The following is a 26207-nucleotide window of genomic DNA, read 5'->3' as shown; positions in this document are numbered from 1 at the left end:
CAGAAGGATGAGGCCATGGCAGTGGGACATGGAAACCAACCTGAAAGGGCTTCAGATTCCAAACCTGGAATAATTTGAGCAAAAAATAATAATAATAAATAATGTACTCTTAGATTATACTTCAAAATATAAAATAAATATCCATAAGTCCATAATGAAGTAAATAAATTACTGAAAAAATAAATAAGGGAGAACAGACAAATCCTACATACAGAAGAATTCCAAATAGTTTAGGTAGTTATTCTTCCTAAAGGAAGTGGACTTAAAACTCCCAACCCTTTTAGTGCGGGCTGTATTTAATGACTTTGTTCCAATTATTAAAATATGGGAAGTAGATAAAAGTGATTTACAGTGGAGAAACTCTACAAACACTGCCTCAGGCAGTGCAACATCGTTATTAGAGAAGAGCAAATCAAAACCACAATGAGGTATCACCTCACGCCTGTCAGAACGTCTATCATTAAAAAGTCGACAAAAACAAATGCTGGAGAGGATGTGGAGAAAATGGAACCCTCCTACACTTTTGTTGGGAATGTAAATCGGTGCAGACACTATGGAAAACAGTAAGAAGGTTCCTTAAAACATTAAAAATAGAGCTACCATAAGATCTCACCCCTGGACACATATCCAGAAAAGACGAAACCTCTAATTTGAAAAGATACATGCACCCCAATGTTCATAACAGCACTATTTGCAATAGCTAAGACATAGAAACAACTCAAGTACCCATCAACAGATGATTGGCTTAAGAAATGTGGTATATACACACACACACACACACACACACACAAGATGGGATATTACTCAGCCATAAAAAAATGAAATATTGCCATTTGCAGCAACATAAATGGACCTAGAGAATATTATACTTAGTGAAGTAAATCAGAGAAAGACAGATGTCATATGATATCACTCATATGTGGAATCTAAAAAATAATACAGATTAATCAATATACAAAACAGAAATGGACTCACAGACATAGAAAACAAATTTATGGTTACCAAAGGGGGAAGGAAGAAAGGAAGGGATAAGTTAGGAGTATGGGATTTGAGATACAAACTACTATACATAAATTAGACAAGAAACAAGAATTTACTGTATAGCACAGGGAACTATATTCAATATCTTATAATAACCTTAATGAAAGATAATCTGAAAATTATATATATATATATATAAAACAGAATCATTTTGCTGTACACATGAAACTAACACAATATTATAAATCAACTACCCTCAATAAAAAGAAAAAAAGAATAGGATTTAGGAAAATAGCTTCAGTCACTTGCAAAGGAAGAGTGTTGAAGCATGATGAGCTCCATCACTAATCAAGTAAATGAAAATAATAATTTGATACAACAAACATTGATGTAACAAAACAACATATATTTTAAATAATTATATTGATAACCAGTACTGGTAAATGGAAGGGAAATGGTATGCTTATCACAACTATTATGAGAATAAATTAGTATGGTAGTGTGAATTTTAAAACTTAAAAGTAGTCTATCCAAGTAATTTTATTTCTAGGAATATTCTATCCAAAGGAAATTATTAAGAAACAATGTAAAATGCTATGTATGAAAAAGATGGTTCATTGCAGCATTAGTTATCATTTTAAAAAATGAAGAGAAAGAGAATTGGACATAGCCCAAGTATATAAAATGTGATTTCTCAGGCCAATTATGGTATACATATAATTAACTATTAAAACTTGTATTAAAGAATCTGTATGGACTGCATTATGTCTCCCACAAAATTCATATGCTGAAACCCTAACCCCCAATGTGACTAAATTGAAGGTAAGACCTTTAGAGAAGACCCTATGGTGGGGTCCAAATCTAATAGATTTGTAGTGCTCCTACAGGAAGTGAAAGAAACACGGGATCTCTCTCTCTCTCTCTCTCTCTCTGCACAGAAGAAAGGTCATATGAGAACATAGCTAGACAGTGACCATGCACATGCCAAGAAGAGAAGACTCACTAGAAACCAACCCTGATGTCACCTTCATTTTGGACTTCTAGTCTCCAGAATTGTGAAAAAAATAAATTTCTATTGTTTTTAAATGAATTGATCTGTGGTATTTTGTTATGGTAGTATAAGATAATAGAGAGGTCATTCATTAATTCAAGAAGACATTCATGATATATTGTCAAAAGCACAAAAGCAGTTAACTAAAAAAAAATAGGTGCAATATAAACTGAATTTAAAAAATAGTTATTCTTCCATAGCATAAAATTTTTTAAAAGAGATAATATATTCAAAATGTTAAGCAGTGCTTCTCTCCTATGTTGAAATTATTAGTGATTTTAATTATTTTATTTTTCCTTCCTTCATAGTTTATTTTTATTAACCATGACCACAAATTACTTTTTATTTATTTATTTATTTATTTTTTTAACATCTTTATTGGAGTATAATTGCTTTACAATGGTATGTTAGTTTCAGCTTCACAACAAAATGAATCAGTTATATATATACACATATTCCCATATCTCTTCCTGCTTGCGTCTCCCTCCCTCCCACCCTCCCTATCCCACCCCTCCAGGCGGTCACAAAGCACCGAGCTGATCTCCCTGTGCTATGCGGCTGCTTCCCACTAGCTATCTACCTTACGTTTGGTAGTGTATATATGTCCATGCCTCTTTATCGCTTTGTCACCGTTTACCCTTCCCCCTCCCCATAGCCTCAAGTCCATTCTCTAGTAAGTCTGTGTCCTTATTCCTGTTTCACCCTTAGGTTTTTCATGACATTTTTTTTTCTTAAATTCCATATATATGTGTTCATTGCAGCTCTATTTACAATAGCCCAGAGATGGAAACAACCTAAGTGTCCATCATCGGATGAATGGATAAAGAAGATGTGGCACATATATACAATGGAATATTACTCAGCCATAAAAAGAGACGAAATTGAGCTATTTGTAATGAGGTGGATAGACCTAGAGTCTGTCATACAGAGTGAAGTAAGTCAGAAAGAGAGAGACAAATACCGTATACTTTTTATTTATTAAAAATCACTTTAAAATAATAATAGAGAGTTGGAGATGAATGGGCAGAAGCTATTTTGAAATGTAAACAAGGAAATATCAAAGTTCTAGTCCTGTAAGATGGGGCACTGGGGTGGAAGCAATACATATCCTGAAGTCAATTGTGGGGTCATATACCTTCAACAGAAGTGAAAATAAAGGAAATGAGGAGGAAATTTAGGGGACATCATTATCTCCTAGGTATAGTAGGATGATCCCCTATTAGGATCCCCTTGAATCTGGAGAAGGTCAAGCCCATAGTGAAGGAGTTTCTGTCATTCTTGCCTTGGTCAAGATTGGCTCAGGAATCAAAGCCCCACTCAGCATGCAGATGGGAATATCAGAGGGTCAGGTCATGAGACCCTTCTGCATAGGAGGGAAATGGTTGGAGCACTGAGGGACATTGTAAGAGCCAATGAAGCATGCCTTGCCAGGCAGCCTTTGAGTTCACATGACCGAAGCAAAATAAACATAAAAATGATAGATGTAAGAATCATTCCTGAACAAGAAAAGGATTGAAAAAAGTGAAAACAAATGTGAGTAAACAAAAGAAAAAAATGAAATTGTCAGTTAAAATTGATTAGGAAATTCAGGGTTGAGAAATGAAAATGCCAACGAATAATAAGCCTTCCAGGATCAATCTATCTCTTCTATCTATCTATCATCTGTCTATCTATCTATCCTGTGGTGTGTATGTGTTTGTATACATATACAGTACAAAGAATCAACGCAGACAATCAACATATATTTACTTTTTTCCTAGTGGCTTGTGGGAAACAAAAAATAGGAAAAAGACTCAAATATAAAGAGTCCTGTTGCACTCAATGGCATCCAGATCCACCAAATCTACATACATGATTTTGGTTGTCGTATTCAGTCCCATTTAATTTCCATTTTAATTGGAAAGGTGCACTGAAGAACAAAAAAGATGATAAGTCATCACAGAAGTTATTAATTCTAGGAGTAAGGAAGATAATGTTTGTATTTGCCTGAGAAGAGGCAATTAAAGTGAGATTATGATTGAAGGGGATAAGAGGCAAAGCATACAAAGCAGAGGCACTAAAATGTTCAATGAAATAATAGCAGCAAGAGAGGCCTGTGGCATCGTGATTGGTTATGATAAAACTTTCCAGAAATACAATGGTTTCTCAAAAAATTTGTCCTATATGATGATAATATTCACATTAATAAATGATGTTACAATAAAAATATTGTGACGTCAGACACACTGAGCAATACATCATAAGCTCTAATCGGAAGACGCATGAAGAATAATAAACTTGTGACATTACAATAGAAGTGATATTAATAAAAATTATAATAACTACAATGAGTAATAATAATAATTATTATTCTTTACAGTTTACCAAATGCTTATACTACATCACTTTATCACCTTGGCTTTGATTTATATTTGTGTTTGAAAAGTTTTTAGAATTATAAACTAACATTTGAGAACATGCTACTGAGAGCCAATTTGATCCCTTTAAAATTTTTCTGTTTGCAAGTATGGAATCTAAGTATCATGTTAAATATTCTGTTTAATGGCATAAATGGCTCATCCATGGGGATGGATAGAAAGTGTATTCTTCTGGCTTTATCCATTCTAAATGTCAGAAAATGAATTGTATATTTAAGTAAAAAGGAAACATTGCTTCTTATGTCAGGGAAGAGCAGAAGTGGATTCTGGGCTCAACTGTATTATCAAACTGTGTTTCTTTATATGGCTTTCTTCTCTGAAAGGCTCTTGCCAGTTGGTAAGCATGTTGACTACCAAGAGCTTTTTATTCTCACATTTCTGAAAACCTGTTAGAAGGGGACCTTTCTCCTAATTTTAGCACACCAGCAAGATTGGTCTTGTTGGGTTATGTACCCATTCCTAAACCTGATGTATAGGAACACTGCTTTATCAGCCAGCCAGAATCATTCCCCTGTCCTATCCCAAAGGTCATGACAGAATTTTGTCATCAATAGCCCACTTGGGACCACATAGAGTCAGGAAAAATGTCTTCAAATTTCTTGAAGAAACATAAACATGGGAGACAGGACTCCCTGCAGAGCACACACACACAAAATGCCAATTATATTCTGCTACTGGAGAAAAGAGGTAACTTGAAGGAAATATATTTTCTTTTCACGACAATTAGAAGCTTTGCTAGCTTGTGTTATTTACATCTAACAGCTCTATAAGTTTCTGCCTTAGTCTACTCGGATTTACAATGTCACAGTTTTTCAGTGATATTACACCTTCAATTTACCTGCACACACACACACGCCATATAAAAAGTTTCCAGAATAAAAATGATGTCAGAATTCTCAACAGCAGCACTGAAAAAGAAAAATTAAGCAAAGTTTTTAAAATTCTGACAGATAATAATTTCTAACCTATAAATCTATAACTAGCCAAACTAACAATCAAACATGTATATAAAATAATGATACATTCATACAAGAATTCATTTTAGAGAAGCTACTAGAGGATGTACTTCTGCAAAATGAATGTGAAAGATATGAAAGAGCAAGAAACAGGGTCTGGGAAACAGAAAATCCAATCCAGGAGAGATGCGAGGAAAAATTCTGAATGTTGTGAGCAAAGAGCCATGATAGAGGTCTATAAAGTACAAGCAGTTGGAATGAGGCAGATTTTTTCAAAACAGGATGGCAGAAAAAAATGTTTCTAAAATTAAATAAATTGATATGTTACTGAATGTCTCTGACCAGGAAAAAAATATTTGTTCTATTGGAAACTTTGGAAAAAAGAGTATGAAAAAGTATTATTGATAACTCTAGGATAAGAAAATGTTGCACAATAATAGAAATATAATTATAGTACACTAAGTGGCACAGATCTAATATTTAGGTCATGAAAATGAAAAAGCAAATTTTAATTTTACAAATAATAATACTATAAAATTCAGTTGTTTGCAAAATATGTCCTAGACCATGAATTTCAGGATCACCTGAGAAATTGTTAGAAATGCAAATTATGGGGTGCCATATCAGAAGTACTGAGTCAAAAACTCTGACAATGAGACCCAACAATCTGTTTCATCAAGCCTTTCAGCTAATTCTGATGCATGCTAACATTTGAAAACTACTACTCTAATTATATTAGAAGTGTAGGATTTTGAGGAAGAGATTATGTAAGCTAAATACTCATCTTCCAGAGTAGAATATCAGTGGAAAACCAAATAATCAGAACAATAACATAAGAATATTCTTATGAAATATGAATATAAGTACCACATGGAACAGGTAAATTTACTAAAAGCATTTTCCTTGGGCAACCAAAAATTAGGAGTGGAAAGCTTAGGACAAGGAATTTTTTTCTTTTCTTTAAATTTATGAAGTATATTTCATTTACAGTACCATGTTACTTTCAGGTATACAACATAGTTATTCAATAGTTTGTAGATTCCACACCCTACAAAGTTATCATAACATATTGGCTGTGCTGTACCTTGCATCCTCGAGATTTATTTATTTTATAACGGGTAGTTTCTAACTCTTAATCACCTTCAACTATTTCTTTCCTTCCCCCACCCACCTACCCTTTGGTAACCACTACTTTCTTCTCTGTATCTGTGAGTCTGTTCCTGTTTTGCTATATTTGCTCACTTGTTTTGTTTTTTAGATTCCACATATAAATGATATACAATATTTGTTTTTCTCTGTCCTACTTACTTCACTAAGCATAATCCCTGACAGGACCATCCATGTTGTTGCAAATGGAAAGATTTCATTCTTGTTTATGGCTAAGTAATATTCCGTTGTATATATTTATCAATTCTTGTTTATCCATTCATCTGCCAATGGACACTTATGTTGCTTCCATATCTTGGATATTGTAAATAATGCTGGTATAAATATTGGAGTGTGTATATATTTCCAAAAATAGTGGTCCTGTTTTCTTCCAGTAAGTATACATGAGTGGAATTGCTGGATCATACCATAGTTCTATTTTTAATTATTTTAGGGACCGCACAAAATGGCTGTACCGATTTACATTCCTACCAACTGTGTGCTAGGGTTCCCTTTTCTTCACATCCTCACCAGTATTTCATATTTCTTATCTTTTTGATGATAGTCCTCCTGACAAGTGTGAGGTGATATCTCATTATGGTTTTGATTTGCACTTCTGTAATGGTTAGTGATGTTGAGCATCTTTTCATGTGCCTATTGTCCATCTGTATGTCTTTTCAGGAAGAATGCCTATTCAGGTCTTCTACTCATTTTTAATTGAATTGTTTGTTTTTTTTAACATTAAGATGTTTGAGCTTTTGATATATTTTGGCTATTAACCCCATATTGGACATATCATTTGCAAATATCTTCTCCAATTCAGTAGGTTGCCTTTTCATTTTGTTTATGGTTTCCTTCCCTTTGCAAAATATTTTTAGTTTGATTTGGTCCTGTTTATTTTTGCTTTTGTTGACCTTGCCTGAGGAGACAGATCTAAAAAATATTGATAAGACCAATGTTGAAGAATATGCTGCCTATGTTTTCTTCTACAAATTTTATAGTTCCAGGTATTACATTTAAGTCTTTAATCCATTATGAGTTTATTTTTGTATATGGTGTGAGAAATTTTTCTACTTTCATTCTATTACATGTAATCATTCAGTTTTTCCAACACCACTTATTGAAGAGACTATATTTAGCCCATGTTATATTCTTTCTTCATTTCTTGAAGATTAATTAACCTTATGTGTGTGGGTTTATTTGAGGGCTCTCTACACGCCTCCATTGATATATGTGTCTCTTTTGTGCCAGTAGCATACTATTTTAATTATTATACTTTTGAAATATAGTCTGAAATCAGGGAGCATAATACTTCCAGCATTGTTCTTCTTTCTCTAGGTTGATTTGGCAATTTGGGGTCTTTTACGTTTCCATACAAATTTTTAAATAATTTTTTTCTAGTGCTGTGAAAAATGCATGGGTATTTTGATAGGGATTTCATAAAATCTGTAGATTGTTTGGTGTAGTATGAACATTTTAACAATATTAAATATTCCTATCCATGAACACGGAATAACTTTCTGTTGATTTCTATCATCTTCAATTTCTTTCACCAATGTCTTACTGCTTTTTGAGTTAAATTTATTCCAAGGTATTATATTCTTCTTGATGAAATTATAAATGAGATTTTTTTTCTTGATTTCTCTTTCTGAAAGTTCATTATGACTATGTAGAAATACAACAGATTCATTTTATTTTATTTTATTTTATTTATTTATTTATGGCTGCATTGGGTCTTTGTTGCTGCACGGGCTTTCTCTAGTTGCAGTGAGCAGGGGCTACTCGTCATTGTGGTGCACAGGTTTCTCATTGCAGTCACTTCTCTTGTTGTGAAGCATGGGCTCTAGGTGCATGGGTTTCAGTAGTTGTGGCATGCAGGCTCAGTAGTTGTGGCTCGTGGTGTCTAGAGTGCAGGCTCAGTAGTTTGGTGCACGGGCTTAGTTGCTCCATGGCATGTGGGATCTTCCTGCACCAAGGCTCAAACCTGTGTCCCCTGCATTGGCAGGAATGTTCTTAAACACTGCACCACCAGAGAAGTCCCACAACAGATTTCTTTATGTTAATTTTGTATCCTGCAACTTTAATGAATTTATTTATTAGTTCTAATAATTTTTGGTGGTGTCTCTAAGGTTTTCTAAATACCATATCATGTCATTTGCAAATACTGGTAGTTTTACTTCTTCCCTTCCAATTTTGATGAATTTTATTTCTCTGCCTTGTCTGACTGCTGTGGTTAGGTCTTCCAATACTGTGTTAAACAGTGACAAGAATGGACATCCTCATCTTGTTTCTGCTCTTAGAGGAAAAGCAGAAAGCTTTTCACCATTGAGTATGATGTTAGCTGTGGGTTTGTGATAAATGACCTTTACAGTGTTGAGTTATATTCTCTCTACTCCCATTTTGTTTATTTTTTGTTATGAATGGATGTTGAATTTTATCAAATGCTTTTTCTGCATCTATTGAGATGATCATATGATTTTATAATCTGATTTGTTAACATGGTTTATCACATTTATTTAATTGCAGATATTGAACCGTCCTTGTATCCCTGCAGTAAATCCCACTTGACCATTTTTCTGGTGCCAGATCCTAGGGCTGGTGTGGCCAATGTGGGGTTCAAACTCCTCACTCCCCAGGAATGATCCTCCAGTTTGTGATATGCATTTCCTTTTCTGAATCACCCACCAGGAATGTGGGTCCAAACTAAAGGTCCTCTTTTCCCCTCCTACACACCTCAGTGTGATCTTTTCTCTATATCCTTGGAGGTAGAAAATCCTTTCTGAGAATCCTCAGGTTGTTCTCAGAGAGAGTTGTTTTACATATAATTGTAATTATGGTGTGTTTGTGTGAGGTTGTGAGATCAGAGTCTTCATACTCTGTTATCTTGATCCTGCCCATATTGTTTTTCTTTATGACACTTTTAGTGGCATTTGACTTTTTAGACTATGTAATTTAATAAAAACAAAACATAATCAGCAAGTAATAAATAAAAATTTGCAAAAGCATAGATTCTTAAGAAAAATAGGAGACTATGTATTTGTGCAAGTGAATAATATCCTTTTGCACAATATGCAAAATGTGCTTGTATCCATCACTGATGTCACACGTTTCGCTATTTGCCTGGTCCTAGAGGCATTTGAGTTTGCTACACGTATACATATTTTCTGAAAATAAGGTGTCATAGCTACAGATTATATGACTATCTCAAAATAATTGTGTTACAGTGTTAAAGAACTTACTGAGGAACTTAATGGAGGCAATAAAGAAGTAGTATGATCAATGTTTAGAAGAAGGAATTACCAAGGGTGATGGCTAATTGTTATGAAGAAGAAGAAAATCAAAGTCAAATATATATATGAGGGCTTCCCTGGTGGCGCAGTGGTTGATAGTCCGCCTGCCGATGCAGGGGACACGGGTTCGTGCTCCGGTCCGGGAAGATCCCACATGCCACGGAGCAGCTGGGCCCGTGAGCCATGGCCACTGAGCCTGTGCTCTGCAACGGGAGAAGCCACAACAGTGAGAGGCCCGCACACCACACACACACACACACACACACACACAAATATATATATATATGAAACTAGAGTTTGGGGACTAGAGGAATAACAACCCTGGAAACTGAAAGCAGAAGATCAGGAAGATGATTTAACTTCTTAGAACCTCCAGGTGCAGAACTAAAAAAGCAAATGCACACTCAGACCTGCTGTGTAGAAAGAATAAAAAACTGGGGCTAAGGAGTTGTCAACTGTCTCTCCCTATTGGAATAGAGGTTAAAACAATGTCCTTGATCAATTGAAAAAAGAGGACAGAACTTTCTTGAGGCTCTTGACATTATTGGCATGGTGGGTTCTTTATTTTCCTATTCAGATTGTGACAGTTCAGTAAATATTGTTGGTGATGATCTATTGCTTTCCTAGTCCCAAGGTTGTGTAGTGTCTGATAATATGAAACTAACCTGAAATGGTGATTTATATTTCTGTGATTGCTTGATGGATAACTAAATAGAAAGTCTAAATATATATGCAAATGAATTGATTAACCATTCTCACTTTTCAAATGACTTCTCTTTTGTAATAAACTTTCACATAGACTTTTTTGATTTATCAGAAGATTTAACTGTGTACAGTATTTGGGTTTACATAGAGTAGGGTGAATTTTAATGAAAATCGTTTATCATCTTCACGACTTAGCCAATACATGTGCACGCCTGTTACTCCCTTGCAAAGTTCAGTATATTGCAGTCAGATTACATCAACTCCTGGAACAAGGACTTTGGGTTTTGAACTCAGTATTTAGAAAATATCAGAAACTCAATATAATTTTGTTTATAATGAAAATGAAGAACCAATCTTAAAAAAGTGATTATTCTTAAGATTTTGTAATTTACTCCAAAAATAATAGTGATAATAATGATAATAAAAATCATTTATTGAGTACCTACTATGCACCAGGTTCTATGTTAGACATTTTTATACATTTGCTTTAATTCTTTTTAAACCTTATTCAGGTTTCTCTAATTATAGTATGAAAATTGAAGTTAGGAGACTATATGAGAGTAACTATATGAAAATGTGATCATTGGGCTGCAGTGATAGGGGCATAAAACTCCAACCCAAGATTTACCCCTCCAAAGTTATTATTTGTCTCCACTCTCTGAAACAAAAGAGGTATCAGTAAAGAATATAAACTGATCTTGTGTTTATCTGTCTTTAAACCTCACATTTCTTGTGGCAATGCCATAGTATATCAGAAATAAGTTAAGGAAATTAAGCAACCTTCTCCAAAATCAACTTTCATCATATTGAATAATTGATAAATGACTCAATGAGTATGCATTGTCATGTACTAAAATCCTGACATATATGAATGCTATAGAAGAGCTAAACATAATAGCTATGTGTCATTTTTTACACATGAAACAGAGGTTAAGAGAAGTTAAAGCCAAAGAATAAACAGTTGTGGGAGTGGAGAGATGTGAGGGAGTGGATCCTGGTATAATAAACTTCAAAGCTCATATTTTAAATACTATGTCAAGTTACCTCAAAAATAGAAGACAATGTTCCCTGTCAAATTAGGGAGACAAAACTAGTATCCTAGTTTAAACTTACATTGTGCAGTGCAAAATAGAGTGTTGGAGGAATTAAGAAATAAGGCACTGGTTAACTATTAATTGTTAAGTACTAAATCCCATGTGCTATGTATAGTTTTTTACATAATATTTTATTTAATCTTTATTATAACTTTAAACATGAAGATATTATTTAGAGTATAATAACCGTTATACAAATAGACTCCAGAAGTTACATGGCACAAAAGGATTGGAAGTTTACTTCTTGCTCACACAATATTTTGAAGTCAGTTAATAGTTATACAGATCAGCTGTCTTCCATGCAGTCATTCAGGAACCCCAAAACCAAGGGTTTCTATCTTCACTATGTGTCATTCAAGAATACTGTTTAGGTCATCTCCATTACATCCAGCCAGAAGAAAAAAATCCCTGGAGGAGAGCCATGGGGCAGGTTGATAAGGACAAGCATGGACATGCTGCTGATCATGTCAGCTCACATCCCAATAGCGAGTCATAGCTATACCAGCTATAAAGAATGCAGGAAGGGTAGTTTTGGCAGGGCAACTATTTCCCAGGTACAACTTCCATTATGGAAAGGGAAACATGAATTTTTGAGGACAGCTCTTCATTTCTGACACAAGTGAATATAAGTGACTCCATTGGTCATATAAGAAAACCAAGGCATAAATACATTGAATAACTTGCCCAAGATTCAAGGTTCTGGAAGAAACTTCACTAGCATTCAGCAAAAGTCAAATCTGGCCTGTCACATGTTTTTACTGATAAACTTTTATTGGAACACAGGCATGGCCCTTTTCTTATGTATTATCTGTGATTGCTTTCATACTACAATGACAGATTTGAGTAGTTGTGATAAAAAAAAATTTGGATGGCCTGCAAAATCTCAAATATGTTCTATCTGGCCCTTTACAGAAAACATCCACTGGCTATATTGGTTTTCTATTTTCTAAAAAATTGCCACAAACTTGGTGGCTTAAAACAACACAAAAGCATTATATTATAGAACTTTTATAGCTGAATGTCAGATGTCACAAATGGCTCTTACTGGGCTAAAGTCAAGGTGTTAGCAGGACTACATCCCTTAGCGGAAACTCTAGGACAGAATCAGTTTCCTAGAATTTTTTAGCTTCTAGAAGTCTCCTGCTCTCCTTGATTTGTGGTTCCCTTCAGTCTACAAAAGCAGCAGTGGTTGGTGGAGTCTTTCTCATGATGTATCATTCTGACACTGACTCTTCTGCCTTCTTCTACACTTAAGGGTTCTTGTGATTATATTGGGCCCACCTAGATAAACCAGTATAATCTCCCTCTCCTAAAGTCAGCTGATTAATCACCTTATTTTCTCCTGAAACCTTAATTTCCCTTTGCCATTTAATCTATTGTAAAATAGTCACAGTTTCCATGGGTTAGAATATGAACATTTTCAGAATGTTATTATTCTGCCTATAATACTAATCCCTACTCTATATCCTAAATAATCTATTCTTTTCATTCTACTACCTTCTTTCTCTAAAGGAGGAATAAGGCTTTGCTACAGTAAAAAAATGAATCAGAGTGTCAAAGGATGTGTAAAATATTGATGGGTAGAAAGAATGGAGAAGATTACTGAAATGGGAAAACATTTAGAGAAGTTGCAAGGAAAAGGTCATTGAGTCAGAAATATGCAGAGCATGGAATGGATGAGAGTTTAGAGATCTGAATAAAAGTAATACACAAAGACTTTCAAAGTTGTATTTAATTGAGTAGAGGAAGATTATGTAAGGTTTTAAGAAAATCAGAAAATCACCATTCCACATCACAAGATTACGAAAGAGAACCTTATTCTACTATAGGGAAAGGCAAGAGGTATACAATATAAAATAATTTGCTCCTTCGTTTTTCAAATTTGGGAGGGCTAGTAATAACAACTCTAATAATAGCATATGTTTTTTAAAAAAAACTGATCCTATCATGTTTCAACCTCCAATTGTGTCTTCAGGAAGGAAGTGAAATGCTGGTTTCTAGCCTCTCCCTATGATTTAGTCAGGATAGGATAGACCATGCTGCTGTATTGAATATCTATTCTGTATAGAATCTAGTATAGACATTAGTCTTCAAAGAAGACTATTAGAGTCCCCAAGTTACAGATAAGAAAACTGAGACCCAAAGCAGTTGTTAAGTTTGAGGAAACAAAGGTAGTAAATATTGAATCTAAGCTTTCTATCCCAAAGTGTCTGAAACCATGTATTTATATTATAGAGTCAGGGTAAATAATGCAAATTTCCATATGTTTTCTCAATCTCTTGGAGCCTGAAATCTAGATCTATTGTAGAACACGTCAAGCTTAGCTGGAAATACTTAGGCATAGCTGATACCTATGATTTGATTTTTCCTCTTACTTTATTTATTGCCAATATTTAATAATAAATAAACTATATGTTTAAAAATATGGGGATTTTAAAAATGCATAAACAAACCCATTTGCAAAATATCATTTGAAGATTGGTTCTATGAGTCTACAATGCTCCCTTTTGTATTTTGAATTGCAAGAGCATTACCACCATTTCTACAGGTCAATGTGAAATTCCTCCACCTGATCTAAATACAGAAAAGAATAAATTGCATTTTCAGTATCATTGAAATAATTAATTTTCAATGTCACAATCAATCATCATAAACTCAGTACCTTCCTCTTGGGAGAAGAATTATTCTAATTCCTGATGTATCACTTTTGTCATTTTGAAAAGAATGTGCCCACTGATACAGAGAGTTATGAAACAATCTGCATGTTAGAGGTCCATTGTACTCTTTTGAGTCTCTGCTTGAATTTTTGATCCACAAAATAATAGCAATGATGATAATACTATTAATAGGTATAATTATTATTTTTGTAGTACTTTGTTGTTTGTAAAATGTCTTTATAGTCAGTGTCTTGTTTAGTTCTGACAATAGTCCTCTGAGTTGGGGAAATGATGATAATCATTTCTATGTTATAGATATAGATGGTCAGGGAGGTTTAGAACATTTTCCAAGGTGAACCAATTGTAGGTAGAAGAGCTGAGAATCAAATCCGGAGCTCTTAAGGAAGGAAAAAACAGATAACTTGTGTACATATTTTTAGAAATTATATAAACAAAGCATGTCCTTTCTCCCCACTAGTCTGTTAACAGAGCTGACCAAAATATAATAGCTAATTTGACTGATTCTGATTTCAGTGCTCATAGCTTCTGGACTCATCTGCTCATGTTCAAGTACTCCTGCCCTTTGATGCAAAGGCTAGCTGTATTCGCTTCTATTTCTGCTATAGTAGAAAACTATAGGGTGGATTTCTCATTTAATTTTCAATGAGGCACTGACCTCCTTCTCCTTCCCAATCCCCATTTCATTTAATATCAGTTGTTTCTTCTCACAGATTCAGGTTGCTATTTTAGCATTTCTTTAAGCTCCCCTTTGCCCTTTGGTTCTATTCTGAACCTATATGTTAGCCAACACTCATCTTCTTGATGTCTTAGTTGAAGTTTGGATAAAACATTTCCCTGATCTGAGAAAGATTGTAATGGGGGTAGGGCAGCAAGGAAGAATAAGAAAGATAATTTAGTAAGGGTACAAATGGACGCATGGTATAAATTTGTTTACTTGAAGAGGAGGGGCCAAAAAAAAAAAAACTTGAGAGTCTAACATAACTGAGAAAAGCAAAAGAGCCCAGGATGTGAAGGAAAACAGGATCGGAAGCCTCTGGTAAGTTGCAAGTGTTTTGAGTTTTTGGGTCCATAGATTCAAGTTGACTTGAGGAGAGAAAGAGATTTAAAATTTGTGAAGGAATATGAAATACATGCATTAGTAATAACTACGCTCAGCAGTGTTCCCCTGGGTCAGCTTGTGAACTCAGCACTTCCATCCCTCCTTGAGCAGCTTGCAAATCAGAAAATGTTTGGGTGAAGTCAGAAGGTTAGAGCTCTTCTGGACAGAAGTCACCTTGTTCAAACTGACAGTAGAATCAGATACAATTATTTTACTAATTTAACAAAAAATGTAAATAAGATGTTTGCTCAAGTTGTAGCTGAATCCAGTGCTCAAAAACTCTTGTGAGGAACCTGTTGGTCTCTATCTTTTGGGACTGCTTTTCTCTGTGTTGGCTTCTTTCTCAGGAAGGAAATTCCATCTTAGTGAGCACTCCTGGTTTATTTTCCATTCTATCTAGCAATCCCAGTATAAAAAGAGATTCTCTTTCCTTGCAGTTCTGACAAAAAGCCATAGGATCAAGGTTCGTTAACTTGGAGTAGGTCACAATCCATTCATGAACGAATCACTGATTGGGATTGGCCTGGGTCTAGAACATGTGCTCACACCTGGAGCCAGGGTGTGAAGCCAAGCCATGGACTTAAAGTGGGGAGAAATAATTCTCCAAAGTACACTTCAGTACTATTATTAGAAGAAGTGGCAATGGATGTTGAACAGGCACAAAACAATGCATATGCTCCACAGATAACTAGATACAATAGTTATTGGGTGCTTACTATGTACTAGCTATTTGTAATTGCTTTACATAAAATAATTCAGCTAACCTTTAGAACAACCTTATATGAAAGAACTATTATTATGTTTTATGGGGCAAAGAGCAGTTAAGTAACTTTCTTCCAAGTCACAAATGGAATACTGCCTTGCTCACATATTCTGAGCATCTGAGCATGATTGTGTCCCAGCAAGATGAGACCAGAAAGACTTACCAGGTGAGAATGCAAACCTGTTATTCAGGGACACACCAGGCTGGCTGTTGAGCAGCCAGAGGGCAGCTCAGGAATGAAGAGCGAGAATAACACTGTAGGTAAGAAAAGCAGATATATGAAAGCTGACTAGCATAAAGAGAGCAAGACCTCAGGTAAAACACCTTTTGAAGATAGGGTGCAAATGAGGATGAACAAAAGTCTCCTCCTCTCCCCAGAAGGTCGTCATATTTAGGCTGGAACAATGAAGATAGCCACTGAGTCCACACCCTTTATCATGGCTCACCCTCATCCCATAGAACTCCCCTCATTCCTTATGCAATGGAACTTCTTTCTGTTCCTCCACTCAAAGTTCTTCCTTGCTTCCTGACTTGCATGTAGACTGTGTGTGTCCTGAGCTTCTTTCCCTAGCAAGCTTCTACCCATTCTTCAGATCTCATCCGCAATGTCTCTTGGAGACCCTAAATTAAGTCCCCTTTCTCTAAGCTCCCAAGCCTCTGGTATTTTCCCATCAAAGCACTAATCACATGTTACTATAAAAACTTGGTTAATGTTTGCCCTTGCTGATATACAAAAAGTCCTCTGAGAAGTGTTTTCCAGCATCTAGCTGCAAGACCATAGGTTTTATTTCTAGAATTTTATATTAAACTCCCTTTCCCTTCTATTTACAATTTATTTTTTTTATTTGTGGCTAAACAAGTAACAAATAATCCGTCTTCCCCCTGCACACGCCCATACACACAAACACACACACACACACACACACACACACACACACACACACACACACACACACACATCTCACCCCAAACAGTGTTTTTCAGTTAAAAAGAAACAGTAGTTTAGGCTTAAGGTAAGTGGAGCCTTTTTTCTCCTTCCTGTTGATTTTCCCCTTAGTTTGGAGGGTGTGACTTTATGACAACAGTCCTAGCAAAGGTCCTCCACAACTGCATAAAGCAGAATGGGTTAATTAACTAATACTCAGACTAAGTAAATGCTTATGGGAAGAACTGAGTAGTGGCAAAAATAAACAAAAGGAAACAGTAATATTTTTAAAAGCTTTCCAGCTCTAAAGATCTTAATCTGGTCCTGTCCACGAAAGACAGACAAAAAAGGGCAAGGCAGATGGAAAGAAACTACCAACTCGTGTGATTCAGAATGCTGTTCTGTTCTTGAAAATTATTCACTTTTTTTTTCCTGATCAACTTCTTCACTGAGGGAGCTTTATCATGGAGCACAGTAATTGCATAGAAAACCATTTATAACTTTGATTTATAGCTAGGCAAGGACCCAGAATCCCCCAATACAGAGCTGCTATAACATTTGGAGAACGTGATGTGGCTTGAGGAACACATAGTGAAAGCCCACCAGGAACATCTCCCCAGTCAAAAGAATGGTTAGGTTATTTAGCTTGCTGCAGAGAGAAATGGTTTACCCAAGGGGAACCTAGGTGGGAAGAGTGAATCGGGAGTAGCTTACTATAGGATTTGTGTTTGTGTTAGAGGATTCTAAGCAGGAACCAGTTTGGGTTCCGATGTTATCAAAAAGTGAGGGCAGGGACTTCCCCAGTGGTCCAGTGGTTAAGAGTCCGCCTTCCAATGCAGGGGGCATGGGTTCAGTCCCTGGTCAAGGAACTAAGATCCCACGTGCTGTGCAGTGCGGCAAAAAATTTAAAACATAAATAAATAAAATATAGTAAATAGCAATTAAAAAACAAAATTTAAAATGTGAGGGCAGGGCTTCCCTGGTGGCGCAGTGGCTGGGAGTCCGCCTGCCGATGCAGGGGACATGGGTTCATGCCCCGGTCCGGGAAGATCCCACGTGCCGCGGCCGTGAGCCGTGGTCACTGAGCCTGCGCATCCGGAGCCTGTGCTCCGCAACGGGAGAGGCCACAACAGTGAGAAGCCCGTGTACCGCAAAAAAACAAACAAACAAACAAACCAAAAAAAAAATGTGAGGGCAACTAGATATTATAATCAATTTAAATTTGGAGGCAAGTAGGATAGTGTTAGAATTGCCATAGTAAAGACACAGCAATCACTCAAAGAAAGGTGGTGTATATCAGGAGATGAGGATGGTTAGTCATTTCTTTGGTCATGAGGGTCTTGTCTACATCTATCCAAACATGGGCAGAGTGGCCTAAGTGTTGTCCTTGTTTGAATATTATTTATATTCTATTGGGAATACTGCACTCTGATTGTTAACAGGGTTGTTTTCCACTTTCTCACTGGTTTAAATTAGAAGACAAAAGGGAAGTTCTTTCTTTCTTGTTTTCTGTCTTCTCTCTGACCTCAGGGTACAATCTTCCTATGGTAATGTGATAAGAACATACTCACCAGTACCAGAGGGAAAGGAGTAAGGTGGAGCAAACCCAAGTGAAGCATTACCCTTGACAGACCACTAAGCCCTGAGCATGCCTCAGGAGAAAGCAGAGGGAAGATGTGGTTCTTCCTTTCTTACAGAAATGAACCTAGGCCTCTCACTGATCTATGACCACAAAGGTGAAGAGTGGAGGAAATCTCACTGCTCTACTACCTTTAAGACACAGAAACTCAGCCCACTTATTCAATATGTTCCCACAAATGTCTCTGGTTTAGATCAACCAGTTCGGCAATACTGTCTCCCTTAACAAGACTTGGTAAGAAAGTAGATACAGATCCAGTTCAGAAACAGGGAAAAGCATCTTTCAATACTACTTTAAGACAGAAGAGTATCATGTATAAAGCCATGGGCTTTGGAGCCAGAAAATGTAGAATCGCTAGCTAATCCCATCATTATCTTTCACATCATGTTAGACAAGTCAATAAGACTCAGTTCTGAAAGCCTTATTCTGAAAGTCTGTTCAATGAGATTGTTGTAAAGATTAAATTAAGTAATATATAAGGGTTTTTGCATAGTCCTTGACACACATTGTACATGCAGTAAAAGGTAGCTGAGTTATGGAAGAGACCACTAGGTTGACATACTCCAGAAAAAACAATGCTGGAATAAAAGGAGAAATTTCTTGATAGTGATGACCTATTTTGCCAAAAGGTTTCTTTATTCTGTCTGAGATTGTAGTCAGTTCTTCAGGTGATGACTTAATATGCAAAAATTAGAGAAGTACAGATAGTACTATCTGCCTATCTAAATAGTAGTAAGATTGAGGTAATTGATTCATATATCCCTCCATTCTTTCATTTACCATGTATATTTTGAAAGCCTTCTATCTCTCAAACAATATGAGGAAAACTGGGGATTAAAAATGAAAAGATGGGGCTTCCCTGGTGGCGCGGTGGTTGAGGGTCCGCCTGCCGATGCAGGGGACACGGGTTCGTGCCCCGGTCCGGGAAGATCCCACATGCCGCGGAGCGGCTGGGCCCATGAGCCATGGGCGCTGAGCCTGCGCGTCCAGAGCCTGTGCGACAGGAGAGGCCACAACGGTGAGAGGCCTGCATACCACACAAAAAAAAAAAAAAAAAGAAAAGATGGTCCTTGTCATTATGAAACTCTCAGCTATTTTTGAAATTGATATTTCATATTGATAATATAAATCCTAAAGTTCTGTTATTAATTTAAATTGCCTAAATTGCAGATGTAGGAAGTGTCAGATGTTGTCCGTAGCACAGTCAGGAGGTGTGGTGAAGTGACAAAGTTGGCATTGGACAAGAGCAGTGGACAAGGACTCTGAACTTCTATTCCTTCATTTTCAGAATAAGAAAAGTGGAAAAGATGGATGAGAAAGTGTTTTCTGGATAAAGGATCAGATGCTTTATTATCTATGTTGTGAACAGAGCTAAGAGAAATTTGGGGCTGGCAATTTTAAGAAGGGAAAGGTCCATTCTTGTTGCATTGAAGTGTATTTGGGTCTTGCTTAGCAATAGGTGGCTGAATTCATTGACCTCTAAATATCTTGGGCAGCTTGAAGTCATAAGGAACACTGAATTATTGGAAATTCATTTTGCTATAATTCTAAAAATGAATCATCTTCAGGGGTCAGTGTTTCTGATTTTAATCAGAACACACTCTTGCCATTTGTTTTCTCAAACAAAGGTTTTTACTTTTGTTTCTCTAATCAAAATATAACACCTTGACAGTCCAAGTAGAATAATGCTTTGCAAGGCAGTCTTTTTTTACTTTTGGTAGCATCTGGTAGGGAGCCAGTACAGCAGTTTGTACTTAGTAACAATGCCACAGACTCAGACTTAGAGACACAACACCAATCCTCTCTCCATCATGAACTTATGGAATGGATTTGGTCATGTCACTTAACCCCTCTGCCTGACTTTCCTAAAAAAATAAAGGAAGAAGTTGGAATAGCAATATTTTCTCATAAGGAAATTGTGAAAATTGATAGGTTTGTGTGTTCTTGATATGCAGGTTACTTTCATTAGTTAGAAAAAGATATTTAATTTAATAATAGGCCAAGTATTTTGGAACACTGTGTTATCAACAATTCTTCTGGGTAAAAGAATATTTACAAGCTTTGGACTACACACGGTCATTGGGAGATTTAAATCAATAGAGCATTTAAATGTTATTGATTTCATTTCAAATTTAAGGGTGACCTGTATATAAAATACACTGAAACTGAGCTGAAAATATATAATCTTATATTGTTTAATGACATTCAGAATGGGGTTGATTTAGAGATATTTTTTAGAGGAAAAAACATAAATCTTGTACTTTATCTCTTTCAAATGTTTAACAAATACATATTTATTAAATTATCAAAATAATATTAACAACAGCTACCACTTACTAAGTGCCTACTTTACAGCAGAAGTTGTGCCCATATTTTCTTACTTCTCACAATAACCCTATAATATAGGTATGATATTTTTTAGTTCCCTTTCATAGATAATATCAGGTGCCTGGTAAATGATGGATTTGGGCTTTGAAACCAAGTGTAGCAGATCTAAACGTTTCTGCAGTGTTCATGATAACATATTTATTCATAATTTATCTGAGGAGGCAGAAAAAGATCAGGCTTGCCTTGAAAGAACTTCAGCCTTCCAATTGATGAATCAAGTCCCCCACAGAAATGCATGTTCTTGTTAGTCCTCTTTCCTCGAATCTGAGAAGACCCCTACCATTAGCCTGTGACTAAGAAAACACAACAGAATTGGGTTGGGTGACTTCTGAGACCAGCTTAGGAGAAGGCTTGCAGCGTCAAAAGGGCTTTATGGAATGGTTCCTCTGAGGGTTCCTCAGCCTGATCATTCTCTTTCTTGCTGGCCAGTCTTGCCCCTAACAGGTTCAATGCCAAGTTTCTCCTGAGATAATCATAACCTAGGTTGATGTCCATGAAGATGATTGAGAGGAGAACATAAGCAAATGGAAGAATCTTATGCTGTCGTGTTCTGGGTTCCTTTCTTTTTTCAGTGGGAGTGTGTTTGATGCCCAGTGTCAGGCCCTGGTGATGTAAGGACGAATGAGACAAGGTTCCTCACCACTAGATACTCACTGAACAGAGGGAGACAGAGATCCATTGACAAACTATTTTGAATAGAGATGGCGAAGGTTTCGAGAAACTTTTCAGGCAGAAAGTGCAGCAGGTGTGGTAACTCCTAGCTAAAAGAGTTTTGGTCCTTGGTAAAACAGGTAAATCATGTGTCCAGACCCAGAGCTGAGCAAGAGACCGGGGAAAATAAGAGTAGATGAAGGTGGGAGTCAAGCAGAAGACTATGGAGGGCCTTTTATGAGAAAAGGAGAAGGAAAAACAAAAGCAACAAGATAAAGGGGTGCAAGCCAGTCTTTTATGAGGAAAGTTTTGCTAAAGTCCAGAAACTTTCTGGGTTTGAAGAGTCCACACACTTTTCTCAATCCTAAAATATTAAATTTAATTTCCTATGAGACAGTAAGTTGTTAACCATTATTCTTTTGCCATTGGTTCTAATAAGGAAACAGCGGGCAGTTAAATTAACTCAAATTTTAAAAATTATTCAGAGTACAATATCGTAGGCACTGGGCAAAGAGGTGAGCAAATTAACATAATCTTCACATTCATGGAGCTGAGAAATCAAAACAAAGGCAATACTATGAAATAGTGGGGGAATTTGGGAAAACCCTTATGAGTTAAGATCATTTCTATACCTGGTAACCTCTAAAATAATATTAACATTGGAGCTTAGCATTTCTCTAAGCTGTTTACACTATCAATTTATTTAATTTTAACAATGTATATGTAATTTAGGTATTGTTATATAATATGTATCTGTGCCTATTTTAAAGATGAAGAAATTGAAGTACAAGGAAGATAAGTAACTTGCTCAGTGTTTCACAACTGATAACTAGCTGGTGGAAAATAAATTTGAAACCAGGCAATTGGGTTCTAATATCTTCCCTTAGTCACTGCAGTATACTACTTTGTGTTGTTTATGGTAGGGGTTTTCAAATTGCAAATTTCCCACTGCACATTCTTCCACTGCCCTACCAGAAATGACATGGGTTTATGGTGGGGCTCAGGAAACACAATTTAAACAGACACTCCAAGTGATAGTGAAGAGGGCTGTCCTGGGATTATACTTGAAGAAACACTCTGCTAAAGCATAGAATGGCCACTTGTGGGAATGCAAAGCTACTGGGATGAGTTTTAGTGACACTTATTGCTGTTGCAGGGAGAATCACATGTATATATATAAGTGCTGAACCTGGGGTCCTACAAAGCCCCTGGACTCCTCCCAACTCTTCAAAAAGCACATACACACACACACACGCATACATAAACTTCCAGAAAGCAAAGGAATGCATCAAGACTTGGCCTGCCACTTCAGGAAGGAAGTTCTTTATTCTTCCTTTATGTCAATTATAAGAAGTGAAATGTGGCCAATTCTTGCCTATCCCAGGCTGCTGGTTAAAAATCTTCTAAATTAACTCCACTCTATTAAAATCCTAGTTTTATTTTTAATTGTATATTTCCAATTCCAAGACCAGTTATTTTAAGAGCACAATTGAGACATGTATACTTTGCAATATTACAACTGTTCTGTGAAAAATAATTTATAAATATGGGTTGCCAGCAGAAAATGATGAAACCAGGTTGTTGCAGAAATTTTCACACAAAGTAACTCCCCAAGTGCAATATTTTCTATAAATGTATCACAAACCTGTGTATATGTTAATCAGGGTGGCATCTTATTTGATACCTATGGTAATCTTTTCCATTTTGGCACTTTCCTTCTGATCTTGTCAGTCTGTAGCCTGTATAATTTGCTATGCGGCACAGCAATCACTCCCTTGGAGAATAGTGATGGTGCATACAGATGAATTCTTTTGACAAAATATCATATCAACTTCCCTTATGGCAAAGGATATGAATCCTACTCATATCATAAAGTGGTTTCTTTTCTGAATACTACCTATAGAAACCAATGCCCAGAGGTAGTCAGTGACTGAAGATAAAGTGGGTAAAAGGCATTTCTAGAAGGTTGTTAAACCCAATGTAAGGGTTATATGCAAACCTCTTTCAGAAATTTAGTTAAATTGCAAAGGATTTACTTCTCTCTCTCTCTCCTTCTCTCTCTCTCTCTCTCTCTCTCCCCTCCCTTCCTCCCTCTCTTCTTTCTTTCTTTTTCTATTTCTCCCCTTCTCTCTTTCTCTTTCGTTCTCTCTCTTTTTTCCTTTAAGTTTGTCCTGGATATGTTCATTTTTATTCAATTTTATCACTAAGAAGTAGCGAAGGGAAGCTATTGTAGATTTTGTATTGTGCTCAGGAATTGCACGGAACTTAACATTTAGATTACAATGCAACATTATAGTCCCATAGCCTTTTTTCTACAAGAGATTTAGGTAACCTTGCCAAGTTTATTCACCCACTTATTTATTAGTTTATTCAATATAATTAATTAAGCACCTTCTATGTGCTGCTAGACTCTGAGCTGGACTGCATAGCTTGTAAGTAATGGATTTAAGATTTGCACACAGTTTTGTTTGACCCCAAATTCCAAAGTGTAATGGGTTTCAGCATGAGAACATTGTTGGTAAAATCTCTTCATATCAGTTATTATCTGTTTCACTTTGGAATATTTCCCTGTCTCAAACAAATGCATTCCAGTTTCATCTCAGTTTTCCAGTCTTTTCCAAGAAATTGAGATTCCTTAAAATGCAAATTAAAGAATATCAAACAGCCTTAATAAAACAAGAAAGTCAATGACACTTATAAATGAAAAGCCTAGGAGATATAGCTTCCTTTGGGAATGGGGGTATCTAGGTGCCAAAAGTATATAATCATGTATTACTCAATATCATCCCATCTAACCCTTTCTTTCCCTCCCTCCCTTCCTCCCTCCCTCCCTTCCTTCCTTCCTTCCTCCCTTCCTTCCTTCCTTCCTTCCTTCCTTCCTTTTTCTCTCTACTTTTCTCAGTTATGCTTTCTAGTAGGTTGGTTAGAGTTTTCAGATTTCTTATGCTGAACTCCAGCAACTCCTTTCAAATTACCTTCAAATTTATAAGAAGAGTTTTATATCTTAATAGTGCTAAGAAAGTCATAAAATTGAACTTCATTTGGCCAACTTAGATTACATACATATTCCTTTTAACAACAAAAACAAAACCAACATGTTCCTTTTTTATCAGCTAGGCTTGGGTCACTAGCATCAGCTTCATAGACTAAATTGTGTTTCAAGGTGTTATTTTTATAGCTTCTGAAAAAGTTTAATAAACTCATTGGAAGAGTCATGCATAATGCACAACCAATGATCATTGCAGTGAATAGGTCTCTATAAAAGAAATTAAAAAGGAAAGGTTCATACCAGGCCTCAACTCCCACAATCGCAGTCACTATGTAGACAAAAGAAATAGTCACCTGGCTAACGTCATATCCCCATGGCAGGAAAAGAATCCCTGTGTTATACTTTTCCCAGTGGGACAGGATGAAAGAAAATAAAACTACCCAGAGCAGGAGATAAAGAACAAAAACACTGACACCAGATGATCCTCGTCCAAAAATGGAATACACAGTTACAACAAAGTAAACACATGACCAACTATCCAGGCCATGGTCAACAAGCTCCCCTAATGGGGTGCTGGAATTGGTTCTACAGGCTTGCTTTCCATCCACACCATCTAGGGTGCAGGCTACGAAGTTGAGGATGCCCACTACAATCCAAACCCAATCAGGTACATGCCTGTGACCTGGTACTGAAGCATAAAAGTCGGAATCAAAGTATGCCATAAGCAGAAAATTGAACACAACCAGCAGAAAGCCAGAAAAATTTATCAGATTTGGAGTCAGCCAAGTAGGGAACTTCAGAGCCACAGAGGAGAGTGCAGCAATAGGGGTGCAGAGGGCAAAGTGAAGAGAGTCCCGCACAGAGGATCGGCACTGACCAGCACTCACCAGCCTGAGACACTTGTCTGCTCACCCGCCGGGGCGGGCGGGGGCTGGGAGCTGAGGCTCAGGTTTCAGAGGTCAGACCCCAGGGAGGGGACTGGGGTTGGCTGCATGAAGAGAGCCTGAAGGGGGCTAGTGCGCCACAGCTAGACGGGAGGGAGTCCGGGAAAATGTCTGAACCTGCCGAGAGGCAAGAGACCATCGTTTCAGGTGCGCAAGGAGAGGGGTTTCCTGCTCCATGTGCTCACAAATGGCAGAGCACTGCCTAAATGAGCTCCAGAGATGGGCGTGAGCTGCAGCTATCATCTTGGACCCCAGAGGTGGGCAAAGGAGAGCTACTACTGCCGCCGCTGCCACCAAGAGTCTTGTGTGCAAACGCAGGTCACTACCCACACCCTACCAAGAACCTGTGCAGCATGCCACTGCCAGGGTCTCATGATCTAAGGCCAAATTCCGTGGGAGAACACAGGGCATAGCTCAGGCTGTTGCAACTACACGCTGACATCTGCCACCGCAGGCTGTCCCAGCATCACAATTATGACTACCCTACCCCT

The 26207-nt window shown here is 36.8% G+C and overlaps 1 protein-coding gene across 1 annotated transcript; it reads right to left on the bottom strand.

Annotated features, from left to right (window-relative positions):
• Positions 1-24855: 24855 nt before the first annotated feature.
• LOC307185479 (ethanolaminephosphotransferase 1-like) lies at positions 24856-25893 on the bottom strand (the record flags this gene model as incomplete). Its single annotated transcript, XM_079919805.1, has 2 exons — positions 24856-25566; positions 25834-25893. 2 exons carry the CDS (start codon positions 25891-25893, stop codon positions 24856-24858), a joined length of 771 nt encoding a protein of 256 aa, XP_079775931.1.
• Between the last annotated feature and the right edge of the window lie 314 nt (positions 25894-26207).

Source organism: Stenella coeruleoalba, assembly GCF_951394435.1.
Source record: "Stenella coeruleoalba genome assembly, chromosome: 4".
NCBI lineage: Eukaryota > Metazoa > Chordata > Mammalia > Artiodactyla > Delphinidae > Stenella > Stenella coeruleoalba.
Note: the sequence above shows the minus strand (reverse complement) of the source record. Positions and strands in the feature narration are given on the sequence as shown.